The sequence below is a fragment of the Paroedura picta genome, chromosome 5 (genome assembly GCF_049243985.1).
Source record: "Paroedura picta isolate Pp20150507F chromosome 5, Ppicta_v3.0, whole genome shotgun sequence".
Classification (NCBI taxonomy): domain Eukaryota; kingdom Metazoa; phylum Chordata; class Lepidosauria; order Squamata; family Gekkonidae; genus Paroedura; species Paroedura picta.
Window position 1 is genome coordinate 41,917,613 of NC_135373.1, and position 19,540 is coordinate 41,937,152.

Sequence of the window (19,540 nt, forward strand, 5' to 3'; positions counted from 1 at the left end):
CGCAGGAGCTCAAGCAGGAATATGAAAACTGGACAGAGAAAGATGCAAAATCCTCTACAGTTATCATCTCATGTGTGAGTATAGCTGAATACCCTGATTTATTAAGACAAAAGTCCGCCCATGATATGCTAAAGGTTTTGGAGTCAGCTCTCATTAAAAAGGGATGGACTTACTCCTCCAGACTAATTAGGAAACTGTACAGAAGGAGAATCCAAGAAGGCAAATCCTTTGATGAACATATATTGAAAATGAAAAGACTCTTTTAGGAGTTAGAAAGCTCTGATGCTATGCTATGAAATGCAAAAATAATTACTATGTTATTTCTGAGTATGTCCTATGACTTTCATCACATTGAAGTGATCTATTGCACAATGGTACCGCAGTAAGAAGTGTTAAAGGCACTCCAGAACAATATTTTAGCATTCTAAATGTAGACATAGCATACTCTGACTTGCAGCTCCTCTTCCTGGGATGCCCCCCTACTTGCCCAGCAAGTTTTGTGAAGCTTCACATTCTTGGGAGAGGCACTGTGAATTTGAAGCCCCTAGTTGGTCCTGGGTCGATTCTGCCCCTTCCTGAACCCATGAGCAACAACTACCCAGCACCTCCCTGCAAACCTCTGCTCAGTTTGGAACGCAGCTACTTAACTTTGGAATATTTTCTCCCCTTTCCTCCATTCTGGAGACATTTTGACCTGAAAAGGGTTAATCTATGCACAATATTTCTGGAGTGCCTTGAATGCATCCCACTGGGTTTTTTTGTGTTTTTTTTTTTAGAGTCTTTATTTGAAAGCTGCCATTCCTGCCCCCCCCCCCCCCCCCGGAAAATAGATCTCTGCTGTCTGGTGCTGACTTGTAATTCCTGGGTAACTCCAGGCCTCACCTGGGGGCTGGCAACCCTGTAAAAGCCCACTTCCTCAGAAAACAGAAAAATGATATCCTTCAGGGGCAATTCCTATGCTTTTCAGTCGTCATCCCTTCCTTCCACTAATCCTGGATTTTTGGGACTCGCTGTAACTCCATCCCGCCGTTATCTTTCTTCTGAATTGCCGAGCCACGAGGGTTCTATGGTTACTTGGCTACCAGGGTTCGTTGCCATACATTCCATTCTTGGCTGCCTAGGCAGTAAACTGCAATATACCCACACAAAGGAGGGTGAACCGTTCTCCTGTTGTTTTTCTTTTGTCTTTTCTGGCATTCTTGTCCAGTTCCTTGCCAACGCATCAGGCAGGATGCTGACGGGCCGAAGTGGGCTTCCGTGTCCGGCCGTCGGCCCCAAAGGCCCTTTCCCCTTGGGCCCTTTCCCGAGACACATCTGGATCCATCACAACACTCCCCTTGACAGCTTAGATAAAGCCTGTCATGATATCTGGAAAAGGGTCCAAGGCCTTCCCGAGGAGCTCCAGCCAAGATCGTCTTCGCCACTTCTTCAGCTTAGCTGCCAGGCTATCCCATCTTCAGAGACCCTCGTGGAGGACAACGGTGGTGCCGGTAGCAGTTCTCAAAAGGAGTGAGTCATTTAAAAATTATTTTGTGTTCTAACTTTCTGCCATTCTCGTTGAGACTCAAGATGGATGACAAAACAAAGATAAGGCCTTCAACCCCCAATGAGACATCCATTCAATGGGTTTGATTACACATGATTTATTTTATTGATATCACGCCTTTCTCCCCAAGGGGTCCAAGGGAGCTAACATCTTTCTCCCGTCCTTGGTTCTACCCTCACAATCAGGTAGACTAGGCTTAGCGTTTGGGACTTGCCCCAAGCCACCTAGTGAGAGCCAGTTTGGTGTAGTGGTTAGGAGTGTGGACTTCTAATCTGGCAATCCGGGTTCGATTCTGCGCTCCCCCACATGCATCCAGCTGGGTGACCTTGGGCTCGCCACGGCACTGATAAAACTGTTCTGACCGGGCAGTGATATCAGTGCTCTCTCAGCCTCACCCACCTCACAGGGTGTCTGTTGTGGGGAGAGGAATGGGAAGGCAATTGTAAGCCGCTTTGAGCCTCCTTCGGGTAGGGAAAAGCGGCATATAAGAACCAACTCTTCTTCTTCGTCTTCTTCCATGGCAGAGTGGGGACCGGAACCTGGATTTCCCAGATCCTAGTCCTAGTTTCATGACTACGCCACACTGGCTCTCTTAGGAAACAATGCAAATTATAAACCACTCTTAAGGTATGACAGTGACCTACCATAAACAGTGCAGAGAACGGATTATCAAAGCAGAACCCCATGCAATAAGAACAAGATAATACTTACCTTGAACAGTGAGATAAGCTACAATCCTGTTGCCTTCATACAAGCCTCCCTCCTGAGCCTGTCCTTTATACTGCATTCCTAGTCCCTTTCCCCAAATGTCCTCCTGAACATTTCTCTTTTACTCATTCTGTGGGATGAAAGAAATGTGGGGGGAGGGGGAGCCTTTCTCACCTCCCCAGGCAGCCTATTGCAGAAATTAGGGGCCTATCCCTCTCCTGAGAGAGGAGAAAGAGAATGTTTCCAGTAATGTACTCCCCCTTGAAGATTTACATCAAATTACACCAGCAAAGATCTTCAGAGGCACCAAAAGGAAAAACCGCAACCATGCCCTCCATGGGGCAATCCTGCATCTCAATAAGCCCTTCCTTCTGCAAGTCCCTTACAAGGTAATGTTTACAACTATATGTTCAGTCCTTGAATTATCTCCTTGGGTCAGTGCAAGCCTTATATATCCCTGATTACTTTCAAAAGTTGTACGGGTCTGGGTTCTTCAGTTCCAAAGTCCTGCATCAACTGAAATATCCACTTCTGTCGCTGGCCTGCCTCTGCCAGCAACACAAATTCTGCTTTTGTGGAGGATATGGCCACAGTCTCTTGTTTTCTACCTGTCCAGCTGACAACCCCATCTCCATCTCCATACAAAAATAAATGTCTGCCAGTTGATTTCCTCTCGTTGGTATTCTCTGCCCGGTCTGCTTCCATGTATCCTATCTGTAAAATATGTGGATTTGCAAGGATGAACGCCAGACGACTAGGCAAACAAACAGCTCTGTATTGATCTCCGCGGAGAGTGCATGTTGAAGGAAGCAACATGACAAACCCCCGAGAACAAACCCCAAATTATAAACGTTGAAGCAACAATAGAATCTCCCGTGGCTGAGCCCGATAGGCTCAGAGGCGCTTCATTCGTTTAAAAGGATTGGCTCCTGCGACTGGGAGCCTTGAAGCGCATTGGCTGCTTTTGAGGCTACTAGAATCCTACCTCAGACCTCAAGCTCAGTCCTGTGTGAATACACAACATCCTCCCCTTAGATAGTCACTTAAGAAGTGGTGGACAAAGTTCTGAAGGTACCAGGGTGCCCTGCAAGTCCGTGTAGATCAGCATAGCTCTGGTGTGGGAGCTGGCTGGATGACGCCTTGCGTAGATACAGGAACCCCAGGGACGATGGCCTTTGCTTCGGCTGGTGTCTGTGCTGATGAGTTCTGGCTGTTGACAGGCAGGAAGGGCTATCGTGCATCTGAGACAGTGGCTGAGGCTGCTGGGCTTGTTGGTGGTGCGTCTTGGGTGGCTGGTCCATATTCGTGTACCTGGTCCACGTGCCGGTGGAGGTTGTGGCCGTCAGAGGCTTGGATGCTATAGGAAACGGCTCTGGTTGCCTGTGTGATGGTGGCCTGGACCCAGTTGGGGCCATCGCTGTAGCATCATGGTTGGAGTGCAATTAGTCTAGAAGGGTGTGGAGTCTCCAGCCCATTAACAGTTCCACCGGGCTCTTCCCTGTTACTGATGATGGAAGTGAAAAGATCGTGCAGAACACGGTTGGGATGCATAGCTGCCACCCAGGGCCCCTCCCCTTCCCACCCCCTCCATTGGCCATTTTGGGAGGAGAAGGCAGGTCGACATCAGCATATATGTTCACATCACCTGATAAATGCTTAACCAATTTTGAAAAAATATATATACAAAATTAATTAACTCACACCCATTCGGTAAACCCCTTCCCAGGCTGTCAAAAAAACCCCAGGGTTTCACGAAACCTTGGCCGAGAAAGCCTCATCTATGTTTTAATTCACTCATCTATGAAGGCAGATGCTGGGCCCAGAACCCAAATGTCAGAGTTTAAATATGCAAAGGGGAAATAAAGCACTGGCTACATAAAGAATAGTTTTACTGAGAAGAGAAACAACTTTGCAAAGAAGGAAAGGGAGAGATAGTCCTAACTGACTAACTGTTGTTGGTGGAATTCAGAGAGAAAGTGTGCTCAAAGGAGCAGGAGGGTCTCCAAATGAACCATTCAAAGCACAGGAGGAGATTATTTACAAAGTACTAGGAAGTTCCTAATCTAAATATACTAACTCGGGGATTCCCAACCAAGGCTCCAGGGATCTCAGGAGTTGAATGGTCCATGGCTTTCCCCCTCCTGCCCTAATGAACGTAGCCATATGCTAGAGACCCAGCCATTTTCATTGTCCCCCCTCCCATCCTCCTGAGCATGAGTTCTCTAGTGGTGTCTGCACTTGGGAGGGAATGGAGCCTGCATGGCTACTTCCACTGTAAACCACCTCCCGTCTCTCTCCCTTCAGTCCTCCTTAAGCCCGCTTGTTAATGTGGGTGATGATGTCACTTCTGGTGACACGTCACTTCTAGTGGCTGTGGAAGGGAGGTGTGGCCAGCTGACACCACTCCTTGGACTCCTCGAAGCCTGAAAAATTATTTCAAGGGCTCCTCCACCGTCAAAAGGTTGGAAAAGGCTGTACTAACTACACCTCCCCTCCAATGCTCCCTACAGGATATTCTTCATATAATGCTGAATCATGCATGCTACAGATCTTGAATATTCCAAAGCAAAAGACAAATTTGGGGTGGTTTTGTTGTGGCGTTTGCAAAGCAATGCTGGATTTCTTTGGTGGCCTGCCATCTAAGGACCAGTCCGAGATCTAATGAGCTCAGACTAGCCTGGCCCATCCTGGTCATGGCCGAGAGCAAAAACAGCATTCTAAAAGTGGCTACTCCCCAATGGTTGAACTTTCACCCTCCAAACGTACCTAACAGGCAAACAGAAAGGACTGATGGGGCTGAGGATGTTTCCAAGTTCAGCCTTCAATCTGCTTTGGCCCTCCAACCAAGAAGCTTCAATAACACCTTCAGGGAAGAGGAGGGTAATGAAGCAATGGTTTGTTTTTCCGGGTGAAAATCATCTCCCTGCGGTATTCACCTTCATCTGCGATTTCGGAAGCCGCTCCCAGCCAGCAGCAAGTCCCCTCCGCAGCGTCTGTGTTTAAACCAATCAAAATATTTACAGGAGAAAAGGGGGGAGGAAAAGAGCATTCAAAAGGAGAAAATCACAACACAAAAGGTGGTGGCTGGAAACATCTGCTCTTCAGAAATCCTGGATTTGGCAGGAAGAAGCTGTAACAAAATCTGATGAAAAAAATGTTGGGGAGGATAGGGTAGAGAAAGGAGAGAGAAAATAAAGGCAGGCAGCATTTTCTAAATGCCCCTGAAGTTGGTAGTTTATGGGAAATTTCCCAAATGCAGTCATTGGTTAGGGGCAACTCGCTATCCAGGTGTTGTTGTTTTTTTAAAATGGAACCGAGTAGAAAATGTTGATGTTTCAACACAAATTTAGTCCATGTTTTTCTCATTTTATTTTACTTCACTTGTACTGTGCCTTTCTCTTCAAGGAGTACCCACAACAGCTTCGATCAGCCTTTCTCAACTTTTTTTTACCATTGAGAACCCCCTGAAACATTCTTCAGGCTTTGAGAAACCCCAGAAGTGGCAGGATTGTGCACAATGTGGTTGGGAAGCATAGCTGTGTACATGCCCACCTGGGGCCCCTCCCCTCCCAACCCCCTCCAGGCCCAGCATTGGCAGTTTTGGGAGAGAGGGATGGGCCAACATGACCATATATGGTCATATCACCCAATAGATCTCTCTCTCTCTCTCATACACACACACGCACGCACGCACACACACACACACCCCACACACACACACACCCTCTCCCATTCAGGAAACCCTTCCAGGGCTGTCAAGAAACCACAGGGTTTCATGAAACTCTGGTTGAGAAATGCTGGGCCTTAGATTGTTCTCCTCCCTTCCGTTTTATCCCCAGAGCAAGTCAATGAAGTAGGTAAACCTGAGAGAGGATGCAACTGGCTCAAGGCCACCCGGAGAAGCTTCCATGGCAGAGCGGGGATCCAGATCTGGGTCTCCCAGGCCTAACTACCACAACACACGTCCTCTCATGTACTGACTCAGTCCCTTGGTCCATCGAAGTCAGCACTGGCTCTCCAGGGTCTCAGACTGAGGTCTTTCACATCACCTCCTACCTGATCCTTTTAACTGGAGATGCTGGGGATTGAACCTGAGACCGTCTGCATGCCAAGCAGATGCTCTGCCAGGGAGCTACAGCCATCTCCTGTAGTCCAGAGAGGTTGGTCACTGTGAACCTTTAATTGCTACACATGTATTTTGAAAATGTACATGTCATGTTGTCCCTTACGACATGCCATGGATCCAAGAACAAAATAAGCTGAAGTACCAGGAGCCTTTGGGCTGAACTCTTGTTTTCCCTCCCATCTTCCTCTTGTATGGTTCTGAATAGACACACACACACACACTGTGCAGTGCCTGTTCCCAGGAAGTAGGAAGGGTCCTTCACAGTGCTATCTCTTATTCTGCACGTTCTGGCTCTAGTGAGTAGTTCTGGCCACCTTTTTGGTGTAAAATGGAGATCTTGGTTTGCTTGGACTGTTTGCCCTTTGAAGATAAGATCCTTTCTGCCATGGGAATGGCAAATGGTGGGAAAGTGATGCTTTGGTGGCGGCAGGGGGGTGTCTCTATGCATCCTAAGACTGGTCAAGCCAGTCTTTCTTAGCAACAGACTTTCTATCATGAAGTTTCCAGATGTACCTCTATCTTTATGACAGAGGGAGACATGACTCTGGAAGGGAAGCGAAGAGTAATGTGAATAAGGGTTGCCAACAGGCCTGGAGAAGAATATCTTGCCACTTTAAAAAACAGTGTGTGACAGTTTTCCTGGTGCAGAAGTTCAGTAGCATCACCTGGTAAAAAATATCCCAATGAGCTTGGTGTAGTGGGTGGCCTCAAATCTGGCAAGCTGGGTTTGATTCTCCCACTCCTCCACAAGCACACAGCTGGGTGCTCTTGGGTCAGTCACAGTCCTGTTAGAGCTGTTCTCCCAGAGCAGTTCTCTCAGAGCTCTCTCATCCCTACCCACCTCATAGGGTGTCTGTGGTGAGGAGAGGAAGGGAAAGGTGTTTGTGAGCTGCTTTGAGACTCCTTTGGGTGATGAAAAACGGGGTATAAAACCCAGGTTTTCCTCTTCCTTTGTTAAATGGTTGGGACCTCCCTCTAGGTTGTTGGTGACCATACAGGGAAACACAGATCTGCTGTCCCATGCTGATCCTTCCACCCCATAACGTGTAGGATCATTTTGTGAGGATTTGGCAAAACATGCTAATTGGCAAAAGACCAAGACTCAACTTGTTTTAGAAAAGGTGAGCTTGTAGCTTGGGATGCTATTAGACCAGCACCCATTGATCTGCACTGCTGGTATCGAACATTTGGGAAACAGACTTCGACAGTCAGACTAAGGGGAGGATAATGACTGGGGGCCAGAAGGGACACCTGGTGTTGAGTGGCGCCTCTCAGCCTTTAGCATAATGAAAAATAATGTTGACACGGAATATGAAGAAGTGCTAGCATATTTCTAATTCTCGTCCCGCTGGGGTTTCAAAACAAAACAAAACAGAAAGCCAGACCAGAAAAGGGATTCTTTGGTGTTTGTTTAAATGATTCCAAAGCCCTTTCAGATTGCACTTGGTGGATCTGATTTGCATAAGTCAATATGTTAAAATAATTAAAGGCCGCCGGATCAAGCGAAAGGGCACGAGGTATAATCTTGGTCCCAAATGCTACTGCAGCTGACAAATTGAACAGGCACTTTCTATCCTTGGCAGGTGAGCGTGGGCTGAGATCTAAATGGGGAGGGGCACTCCCAGAAAACCTGCTCTTGGAGGGAGGGGGAGTTAGACAACAAAGGGGTCTGCAAGGGATGCTTTGGCTGCCAAGGTCAGAAGACTATCAAATGCCGAGAGAAATCCATTTAAATCCGATGCCTCCTGACATCCCCCATTTCCTCTCCCACATGGGACTGAGTGTCTGAGCTTAGGGTTGCCTGTGGTTGCCAGCCTCCAGATGGGGCCTGGAACTCTCCAGACTATTGAAATCAGCTCCCCTGGAGGAAATGGCTGCTTTGGAGGATGGGCTTGACAGCCTCGTACTCTGCTGAGGTCCTTCCCCAAACATCGTCCGCTCCAGGTGCCATCCTCACATTTTCAGCTATTTCCCCTTCTAGAATTGGCGACCCTTGCTGGCTTGGGAGGATTCTGGAGGTTTAGGAGGGCTGCTGGGAGAGGATGGAGTTTGGGGAGCTTGAAGAAGCTCAGTGGGGTGTTTCCCTTCAACTCTGCCCTCCAGAGTTGCTGCTTCCTCTGGGGAATCTGATCTCCACAGTCTGGAGGTCAGCTGAGATGCCAGGAGAATTCTCGACCCCGCATGGAGAGTGGTACCTGAGAAAGAACGTGAAATATCTCAAGATTTGTTTTGCAGTTTTGAGAAAAAGAATTCACTAGCTTGCAGAATCTCTCTCAAGGTGTAGCAACAGGCTTGTCTCAAGTACCTCTCTCATACTAGAGCTTCCTAAGGCCAAGTGCATGATCAAGAATCGGGGATGCGTCAGAATGGGGAAGTCCCATATCCAATGACCCCAAGTTCTGTGAGACATAGGAGTTAACCTGCCTCCTAATGGTCTCATGACTCAGCAGGATGATAGTCAGCATAACATCAGTTTCCCCTGGAATTCTCTCAAACAGGAGCCTCTGAATTCTCTTTGAATTATTTAGAGGGGAGCTCACTGCTTCAAAGATCGCTTCAGTTGTTGCTTCTTTGAGATGGGTGATGGTGAAGGAGGAGAAGGAGAAGAAGGGGAAGAAGAGAAGAGAAGAGGAGAAGAAGAGAAGAGAAGAGAAGAGAAGAGAAGAGAAGAGAAGAGAAGAGAAGAGAAGAAGAAAAAGAAGAAGAGTTGGTTCTTATATGTTGCTTTTCTCTACCCGAAGGAGTCTCAAAGCGGCTTACATTCGCCCTCCCTTTCCTGTCCCCACAACAGACATCCTGGGAGGTGGGTGAGGCTGAGAGAGCCCTGATATTACTGGTCAGTCAGGACAGCTTTCTCAGTGCTGTGGCGAGCCCAAGGTATCCCTGCTGGTTGCATGTGGGGGAGCGGGTAATCAAACCCAGCTTGCCAGATTAGAAATCCGCACTCCTAACCACTACACTAAACTGGAGGGCAGCTGACTTATGAGGACCCTATAGGGTTTCAAGGCAAGAGATGTTTACTTTGGAATATGCAAGATCTTCAGTATACATGACTGAGCAGAATATAAAGAGTGTCCTGCAGGGGGCATCGGAGGAGATGTATATTTAACAGATCAGCAGCTTCTTGATATTTTTCCAGTTTCCTAATTGGCTCAGTGGGAGACTTCCTGCTCCTTTAAGCATACTTCCTCTCTGATTGCCTCCAGAATAACTACAGACAACAACTAGGTTTCTTTCTCTTTCTACACAAAGTTGGGGGTTTTTTTCTGAATGAAAAAAAACTATTTTATTCTTTAAGCAGTTTGGTGCCTGTCGGAATGCAGCCCAATGATCTCTCTGATATGCTGCTCCTGGAGGTCAGAGGGACCCCGAGGAACAACAGGAAGGGTCTCTACAGCAGAAAGGGGGAAACAGTGGAAAAGCCCAGTTTCATCTGAATCCAACCCTATCTCTGTGATCAGTTCTGGATCTCAGAGTGACAGACACAGTTGGGCTGGTCAGCAGCTGGCATTCCTTGGGCCAGATCTGGCCTCTCAGTATTGCCTTCTCATGTATGGCTGAGCTTAAGGCTGCCAACTCTGAATTGGGACATTCCTGGAGATTTGGGGGCAGAGCCTGGGGAGACGTTGGGCATCAGTGGGATACCATGCCGTAGACTCTGATCTCCAATGCAGCCATTTTGTCTAAGGGGACTGTACATTGTAACTCTGGAGACCAGACAGTGTCTAGATCTCCAGGCCCCGTCTGGAGGTTGGTGACCTTGCGATCTTCGACAATTTTACCGAGACATTTTCGGGTGTGTAACATAAGGCCTTGACCCCCTCCCCCAGCCCTTCCCACTGATGTTCCTAAAATACATCTTAAATTCTCGATCCATATGCAGTGCGTATTTGGATTGTCTGTTTGTCTCGAGAAGCACCAAAGTTTCAGGGGCGGTTGGAATGAAAAGGATTGCGAGATTTGTTCAATTTGCAGGATAATAAAGACGGCTCTAATTACACAGCGATACCATAATTGGAGATAATTAAGTAATATGCAGTTTACTAAGGAATTTGGCACGATATTTATATGTATAGATCAGTACATATGTAGCGCATGTTTATCACGCCAGCTGTTCTCTGTCCTTGGTGCTTATGACAAACAAAGGGGAGAGGAAAACCGCCTGTCAGCTCTTTGCGGCGCCTGGTAATAAGTGAGGAAAGTTGAGAAAGTTCTGGGGGACTCCAGCTGGCCCTGTGCTGTAAAATATAGAATCATAGAGTTGGAAGGGACCTCATGGGTCATCTAGTCCAACCCCCTGCATTATGCAGGACACTCACAACCCTATCGCTCATCCACTGTAACCTGCCACCCCCTTGAGCCTTCACAGTCTTGAAATAACATTTCCCAGCGATTCCCACAAGCCACGCAAGCAAGTCCCAAGCCTTGATGAGGAGCCCCCAGTTAGCCCCTCTCTTGGGGCACGCAGCTTGCCCCTTTCTCAGGTGTCATTCTGTGGGCTCCGTGGCGACGAACACTTCCCACTGCCACATCTTCCTTCCTTCCTGAAAGTGGATACCAGGGTTGAGGCCCCCGTCCTGGTCACAATTTGGGATGGGGGTGCAAAGTGACTGTCCAAAAATATGCAAGGTATTAGCCCTTTTCAGAGGTTGTGACTGAGTCCACGCTACTGCCCCATCCTCCTGATGGCCGAAGTGGCCAATTATCTATGGATTAACTTCATTTGTATCCCGCCTTTCGCCCCAGCGGGGACCCAAAGCAGCTTTAGGACATTCTTCTCTCCTCCTGCCGTATTATCCACACAACAACCCTGTGAAGTTGGCTGGGCTGAGAGGTGTGGCTGGCCAAGGTCACTGAGAGCACTTCCATGGCAGAGTGGAGCCTTAAGCAAACAACAGGAGAGGGGAACAGACTCAACCCAAAATTTCCCTATTAGATACTCATCCACTAGGGATGCTTGTAATTTGTGCATATTCAGACCCCTAATGTTTTGAATTTTATATGTGCACACTCTATAATGAATATTTATTTTGTTATGTTATTTGTTTGTAGCTTGACCCTCTTGACAGAGTGGAGATTTGAATCCAGGTCTCCCAGAGCCTAGTCTAGCCATTCTCAATTTCTTTACCCTTGAGAAACTTTTTACCCTGAAACATTCTGCAGGCAATGAGAAACCCTAGAAGTGGTGGGATCATGCACAATATGATTGGGAAGCATCACTGTGTACATGCCTTCCCACCCCCTCCAGGTCCATCACTGGCCATTTTGGGAGGGGGTGGGAGGTTGACATGACCACATCTAGTCAGATCACCTGTTTAACAAAGTGTGACAAATTTAAAAAATATATTAAAAATGAATTAACACCCACCCATTTGGGAAACCCTTCAGAGTGGCCCCTTCTCCTTGGCCTCAAATTGGCAAGTCTACACAGCACAACACAACTCATGTGGTTGTTGAAAAATGCTAGGAAGGTGGGGAGGGAGGAGGCATTGGGAAGTGGGAATCCAACCAGATGTTGTCCATAGTACTTTTCAAGCAGTGAGGCCTTGGAATTTCTCAGTAGCAATGCCCTCTGCTGTTCTCTACTAACCCCAGGGCTAATTCTAAGGGGAGTGGAGAATAAGAATTGGGAATACATTAGTTATAAATAATTTATCAACCCCTCTTGAACCATTGACCATCCATGACCGAAAACTGGGTTACAGATCCCCTTTCTGGTGGTCCTGATTCTCTCTAGAGTTGTGTTGGAGTAGGAGGAGGGCTGCTTTTTGGAAGGACCTGCTGTTAGTGCATATACCTAAAAAAGTAAGGGTGTCATGCCTTCAGCTTCACTGTGCTTGCCTCCTGAGAAAGAGAGCAGGATGGAACAGCAGCAAAGAAGAGAATCCCTCCATGGTTCTCACCTGTGGCCTGTTCCTAAGTAAGGCATACCTATGACTGCTTGGTTTGGGCTTCCTGTCTCCTTTTGCTTGGCTGCCCATGATTCAGCCCTTGACCCTAGTGAGATTCCTTCTTCTTGTCACATGACTCTGATGTCATGCACTTGCTTCTCAGGAGGTTCCATGCTATCTCCTGAGTTTGAAAGGTGGCTCCCAGATCTGAAAAGGCTGAAGACCAATGTTGTAATGTGTCCCCCTTCCCAAGCTCCTTTTGGTTTGGGCATATATGTCGATTTGATGGATTATTTCTCTCTTTCCTGCAGATCTTTGGAAACCAGCATTGGCAAAGATGAAATTTCCTTGCTGGTTGAGCAAGAATATTTGAATCTCACCCAGGAGAACACAACTGGATTAGAGCTACAGAGGTTGGAAGATGACAAGACCACCCCTGCTCCTTCAGTTCAAGCTTCATCTAATAACAATCTGATCACATTTTCAGATGGAGACCAGACATTAGAGGAGAGGGAAGTGGTTCAAAATGTCTGCAGAGCACTCACTGGAAACAAAAAGGAGATGAAACTGAAGTCCATCTGTGATGTCCAGCTGTCCACCAAGTCCACCGTCACAGGCATCCTGCTGCCTGCAAAATACATCTACAAGAGTGCCAAAAATGCAGATGGCGGTAACAGTAACACAATGGGTTCCAACACTCAGATCGCCAAGCTCTTGGCACAGTTCCCGCTGAAACGCATGGAGGCAGCCAAAGCTCTGGACAATAAGATGGTGGCTGAAGAAACCAAGTTGATCAAAGACCTCTTGCAGAACAACATGATTGGGCCTGCTGCCCAAAAAGACAGTTGCACAAGGCCGGCCCCACTAACGACGGTAGCCGAAAGTCAAGGAACCGGGCAGAAGAAGCAGCTTCCAGTGTTTGCCAAGATCTGCTCAAAAACGGAACCTGAACTGATTGCTGATGGACTCTGTCAAAACAATGGTAAGGATTCCCAGAAGGGTTACTATGAAAGGGGGGGGGGTCATGGCTAGGCTACAGATAGTTAAACTTGAGTTGTAGAACACATTGCCAGGGAGTTCTTATGGCCAGTGACATGAGATTTGAGAAGTCATTCACAAAGGGGCTGTCCAAAGTCCAAGCCAGGGCTGGTTCTTGGGTCAAGCAGTGTGTTTGGGCAGCCTATAATGATATGCCATAGGGGCTCAGTTCATTCTTAGCCATCAGTGGCATGGAAGACAGCTAGTGTCCTCTCCTGGGCAGCCTTGTCTTGGACCCAGTTAGTGGCAGTACAGGCCCAGAAGCTGATGGTATACAACTGTTTCCCCATCAGGAAACTCCTATATATCTTACCAGGCTTCATTCCTTGATTCGTCAAGTTCTAACCTTCTGTCACCATACACAGAGCCCAGCATCTGCGATAACTCATTTAACAACAGTTTGAACTTCCCACAGCACCTTCAGCAGCCATGGATAAGAACAATCTGAAGTACAATGGGAACATCTTCACTCCGCGATTCCCGACAACCTCAGCAACCACCGCACTGAAGCAGCCACTGTGGCTGAGCCTGAATTATCCCCCGCCTCCCATTTTCCCAAATCACTCAAGCTTCCCACAGTACCAGGTAAAGTTACCAAACTGATCAAAAGCTGAGAAGGGATCTCCAACCTCAAGGCAGGGTCTTGGCACCAAACTAGGAGGTAGAGATCACTATGAGGTTGTAGTGACTCCATATTTAGAAACACAATTCACTTCCTGCTGCAAGGATCAGCCCCCATTGGAGAGGAGGCAAAACAAGGCAGATGGGGGATTGCCACTTGTATGGAGAGCCAGTATAGTGTGATATCGAGAGTGTCATACTGTCCCATTCTACACAAGGTCAACTAAGGGAAAGAGGTGTCCACTTGGGGAGTTGTGATTTGGTGAAACTGTAGCTGATCCTTAGCATAGGAGAAGAAGCTGGGTCACAAGGGGCCATACAGAAACATCCCAAACTAGATTGGAGAGCTGTTGTGCAGGAAGCATTGGGCATAGGGGGATCATGGGGGGGGGGCTCTTCAGCCTTTGGCGAGAACTTCTCCTTTGGAGAGTCTTCTTCCCCAATCAAGGATGAGGCAGGGCAGTTCCCAACACATATTAGGGCAGGGAAGACTTCTGTCTGTCCTTCCGTCTGTCCATCCATCCATCCATCCATCCATCCATCCATCCATCCATCCATCCATCCATCCATTATGAGATTTATATTACCGCCACTCCCTAGAACTGGCTCGCGGTGGGTTTGAATCCACCTTGGTCCAGGAAACTGCTTAGATGTCTTTGGGCCAAAGCAGATTCACCGGCCCCTCCTCTGTTTTATCCACACAGAAACCCTGTGAGTTAGACATCACTTCCTGGGCTCCTTGAAGCCTGAAAAATTATTTCAGGAACTCCTCATTGGTCAAAAGGTTGAAAAAGGCTGGACTAGAGTCTGAGAGAACCAGGTTCAGATCCTCGTTCTGCCAGGGAAGCTTGCTGGGTGACCTTGGGCCAGTCAAGTACTCTCAACCCAGTCTAACTCACAGGGTTGCTGTGTGGATAAAACAGAGGAGAGGAAAGCGGCCCGGGGGTTGGGGACCACTGCCCTAGAAGATAACCCTTCGGGGAAGGCCTTCAAGCAACCGGGAGCTCCTGTCCTTGTTTTTCATTTAGTGATCTCTGAAAAAGCACATCCTGAGCATTTAGTAAGAACGCCAGTTAGTACAAATGTGATTCATCCATTAATCGATCAGTCAGTTGAAGGGAAAGGCTGAATTACCCATCAAGTTGAGACGGGAAGTCAAAGTTGTCAAAACAACAGCTTGTATCTTATCTCTTCCTGTGTGGGCTTTTGGGGGTAGGGTTTGAATACATGGGTAGTAATCCTCTGTCTTCATCTCCTGCCTTGTGCAATCTTTTTTTTTTTTAAGCAGAATTTGTATCAGCAACGAGGACGGATCCCGTACCAGCAGACGTTACACCCTCAGCTGGGATGCTACTCCAGACAGGTATTTTATGCTTCAGCAGCTCTTCTATGGCACGGAGAGAGTTAGAGTTGGGCAGAGGAAATGTATGTCCCTGCTTCGGCTCTCATTGCTCTGGATACATCTCCCTGCCTCAGGCCCTAGAGGAGAATCACAGGTAGTCTACTGGGATTGGCATCCACCGTGTGGAGATCTCCTGGAACAGCCTTTCTCACCTTTTTTTTTTCCATTGAGAACTCCCTGAAACATTCCTCAGGGCTTTTCTGCACGCCATAAATTTGGCGTCATGCTTACCAACCTCCTGCATCCAGCCAGCAAACTGCTCGCTATATCTGCCATTTGAAAGCATGAGTTGGTGAATCCCAAAAAGTGGTTTCACCAACTTAAAAAGTGCTATCCCTTGGTGCAGTCCCTGGCATCTTCCACTAGAGGAGCTTTGGTCGCAGATGCTGGGAGAAAACTTCAACCAAGACCCTGCCAGATAGAGTAGAGACTACTGGGCTAGCCTAGATGGACCAGCAGCGTGATTCGGTGTAAGACAGCTTCATACCCAGTGTCATAAGGATCTGTGCTTTGAGTGAGGGGTGGCAGGCAGCTTGGTGGTATACCTTTAAGTACAGAAAGTCCTGGTCCAGTCCCTGGTCTTTCCCAACCCTTCTACCTAAGATCCTTTGACCTGGAGATGTTGGGAGCTGGCTCTGGAACTTCCTGTATAAGAAGCAGATGTCTGGGAAAGGGTTGTGGCTCAGACATGGAACATCTGTTTGGCAGGCAGAAGGTCCCAGGAACAATTCCTGGCATCTCCAGTTGCAGTAATTAGCCAGCAGATGATGGGAGAGACCTCTGCTTGAGGCCTTAGGGAATTCCTGACAGCCTGAAAAGACAATCCTGACCTTGGTGAACCAATGGTCTGATTGAGTATAAGGCAACTGCTTATCTTCATGTGTTGTTTTGTTCAGCCACACTCCCTGACAATCCTGATGTTAAGAGATTCTTCATCAAATTATATGTTTTCCCTCTTCAATAGGTAACTCCTTACAACCCCCAGCAAATCTTCCGCTCACCTTACACACCTGTGCTTAGCTACATTCCACTGGTTCAGCCTGGTTATTCTTACCAGCAGAGGACTCCGGCTAAACCAGCCAACACTGTCCGTGATCCCCCGGCCATGGCAGGCGATGGACCACAATACCCCTTTTCTCCTTCCTATGGGTGAGTATGCTCAATAGTGACGATGTGTACATGATATTCAGGTCACAGCTGGGAAGCTGTTTCAGTTTGCAGATGGTGATAAAGCAACCCATATGGGACTAATAGTTTTTTAATGCTAAAGGTACTCTAAAATACTGTATGACTACTTACAGAGGTATATGCTAATGGTATCAAATCTCTGAAACATCCCTGATTTCCATTGGTCATTCAGGGGGCTTACAAAACCCATTGACAAATGTTCCCCGATTCAATATGAGTAGGAAGAGTAGCCTTCAGTTTGGTTTGGCTTTGTGACATTGTGAAAGCTGACCAACTTCAGGGCAATCTGACATTATCCATAAGGTTTAGGGTTGTTCATACTGCCTCAATAAATGATGGGAGATTTTGAGGGCACTGAATAGGGAGATCGGAGTTTGCGGAGATAGCAATATCACTTCCAGTTGATTCTCTAGGAATTTCCCCTTATCTCTGTGGTAAAGACCATAGAGACACGAGGGAACTCCTAGAGTACCATCATTGAGGCCATTTTCTGGCCATTTTTTTAGTCCACTGCTTAATTTCTCAAGGGCAGGGGCTGAGGCTGAGACTGGGGTAGAGGGAGGGGTTGCCTAACAGAGGCAGACAAATTACAAGCCTAATACAATTGGTTCATACATCCTGGTAGCACATGTTTAATGATAGTATAGCACCAAGCTTTTGTTCATATTATGAGTGTGTGTGTGGGGGGGGGGAGAATTAATATATACCCATAATCAAAGTAGCAAAAGGATGCTCCCCACTCCACCCTTTGCATGTGTGATAATAGGATGTCAATCTGCTTTAGTGGCAATAAATGAGGAACAGAAATTAGAACATTTATTTATTTGCTTTATTTATATCTTGCCTTTCCCTCCAAGGGAGACCCAAAGCAGCATACATAGTTTTCATCTCCCCTGTTATACCCTCACAACAACCCAGCAAGTTAGGTTAGGCTGGACTGTGTTAGGGGCCCAAGGTTCCCCATGACGTTTCTATGGCAGAGTGAGGATTTGAACCTGGATTTCCCAGATCTTGAACTAACACTTTAACTGTTACACAAGTTTAGCTTCCATGGCAAATAGGATGGAGGGCGAGGGGTTGGGTTTGGAGATAACCTAGAGTAGGATATTCCCTTCATTTCTGACCTCGGAACTCCTATGAACATCCTGAAGCTGATGGCCAGTGTTGGGATTTCTTTCTACTTTTATTTTCTGACGCATTATGCCTGCCACAAATGGCAAATGGATGGATGTGCAGCTAATTCTATTGTTACCAATGCCTGATAACAGCTAGCAAAGTGGCTTGTTATATTTATACTTTCTATATTGTACTTAATGAATATTTTTATATGTTTTATGTGCCATTAAAAGATTGATTGGTTAAAAGAAAGAATTATTTTGTGAAACTTTTTTTGCTTTCCTTTCTTCTGTGCTGAGTTTGCCAAAAACAGGCTCTCTATATCTTTTTAATAAGTGTGTCAGGGATTCCATCTGCTCCTTTAAGACACCCAAAGAAGTGAAACAGGTCCGATTTTTCTCCCTTGTGGCCAACTTTGACTGTAGCCAGTTGACTCTGTAATTTTGCTTAGCCCTGGTGTGATTCTGCTGGTGTGATCTGTAATGTTGGACACTTTAATACTCACCGCTGACCCCTATATTGTTTATGAACAAGTTGATGTGCATAAATATTCAGAGCCTACTCCAGAGTGGATTTGTGCCTTCCCGGCTGGCATTTTGTTCATTATTTAATAAGACAATCTGTTTATTTTATGTCCAGGTTTACGACCACCACTGCTGGACCTGTAAGAACGAACCCTTATTTCTCTTCCAATGGAGGCGGCAACAGTTTTTAACTCTTTTTGGTTACTTTTTTTGAAGATATGGATCTTGTGAGGACAATGAGAAATGCTTGGAATTTTGCAAGGACATGTATTTGAAAAAAATTGCCCTGAAGTTAAAGAATCATTCTCCAAGCGAGTCCACATAATTTCAGAGCAAGGAGGATCAATGCATTGTCAGTTCTTCCAACAGAGCAGAATTTTGTTTACTTGGGATGTATGAAATACCCATTTAAAAAGTTATCTGTTTTTTTTTTCTTTTTAGGATAGAGAGAGAGAGAAAGAGACATGTTAAAACTTTATTTATGACCAATACCTGTGCTGCATAAAACTGAATTTTGCTGTAATAAAGACGGCTTGATAGAGAAAGTTCACAGTTGGAAATTTCTGGAGGTGATAACTCTTGTTGGGTATTCAGAAGCTGGTATTCCAAAGTGAGATTAATTCAGTGGCTGGCTGACATGCTGTGGAGGTTGATACGCCGTATCTTTGAAACCCATCCCTCATCTTTGGTAGGAAAAAAAATCACCATGCATAGGCAGGCGTGCATAGAGGGGGGGAAATAGTCTTTGTGCTTTTCACCATGCATTGCATCCCAAATTCCTGGCAGCACTGCAGATGAGCATGTTTCCAACTGAGAATGGGCTGTGTCAGATTCAGGCTACGTCCACATGGGGTTTGTGAAGGGGTGCCCCTGCTTTGGAAGCAGCAGGAAGTGGTGTGGAAGTCAGCAGAGAGATGGGTTGCGGATGCCCCATTTCTGGGCCACTTGCTTCTGATGCTACGAATTTCCTCCTTCAAATACATATGATACTTGTCCAGGACCCCCTGGCCACAGAACCCTCCTTTCCCCCTTCTCACAGTGCAAAGCTACACTGCCATTTTGTAGACAGAACTTAACACTGTCCCTGCCTCATCTTGGCAGTGGCCAGAACTTCTGCACAGCCACCTGGCATTGCCTTGTTTAAGCTGGATCAAAGGAAATCATTCTTTGATCCCCCACATTCTTTCTTAAACAGGGAAACCCCAAGAGTCCTACAAATCATGCTTGGAATTAGGACAAGGTTGTATGGCAGCTCCCACCAAAAAGTAAAGAACATGTTGCTTTTTGTTGAGGGTAAAAACACTATGGAAGCAGGTTCAGTCTCTCGGTTTAGAATGAAATGTAGGGAAATCAGTTGCATCAGCCACGGATTCCTCCTTC

General features: G+C 46.8%; 1 protein-coding gene across 2 annotated transcripts; it reads left to right on the plus strand.

Annotated features, from left to right (window-relative positions):
- The first annotated feature begins 1,115 nt into the window (after positions 1-1,115).
- On the plus strand, positions 1,116-18,690 carry C5H1orf94 (chromosome 5 C1orf94 homolog). 2 transcript variants are annotated; one of them, XM_077337491.1, is made up of 6 exons: positions 1,116-1,509; positions 12,583-13,253; positions 13,725-13,894; positions 15,216-15,293; positions 16,297-16,481; positions 18,276-18,690. In XM_077337491.1, the coding sequence occupies exons 1-6, from the start codon at positions 1,232-1,234 to the stop codon at positions 18,349-18,351; spliced, it is 1,458 nt and encodes a 485-aa protein (XP_077193606.1). In that variant the 5' UTR covers positions 1,116-1,231; the 3' UTR covers positions 18,352-18,690. The 2 variants fall into 2 exon arrangements, with proteins under 2 accessions (XP_077193606.1, XP_077193607.1); XM_077337492.1 differs by having other exon boundaries at positions 15,219-15,293.
- The last annotated feature ends 850 nt before the right edge of the window (positions 18,691-19,540 follow it).

Bases quoted from the DNA above. Each gene is read 5' to 3' on its own strand.
- C5H1orf94 (XM_077337491.1), top strand. From the start codon at position 1,232: ATGCTGACGGGCCGAAGTGGGCTTCCGTGTCCGGCCGTCGGCCCCAAA. The intron at 15,294-16,296 runs GTATTTTATGCT...CCTCTTCAATAG, and splicing joins TGGGATGCTACTCCAGACAG to GTAACTCCTTACAACCCCCA. The intron at 16,482-18,275 runs GTGAGTATGCTC...TTTTATGTCCAG, and splicing joins CCCTTTTCTCCTTCCTATGG to GTTTACGACCACCACTGCTG.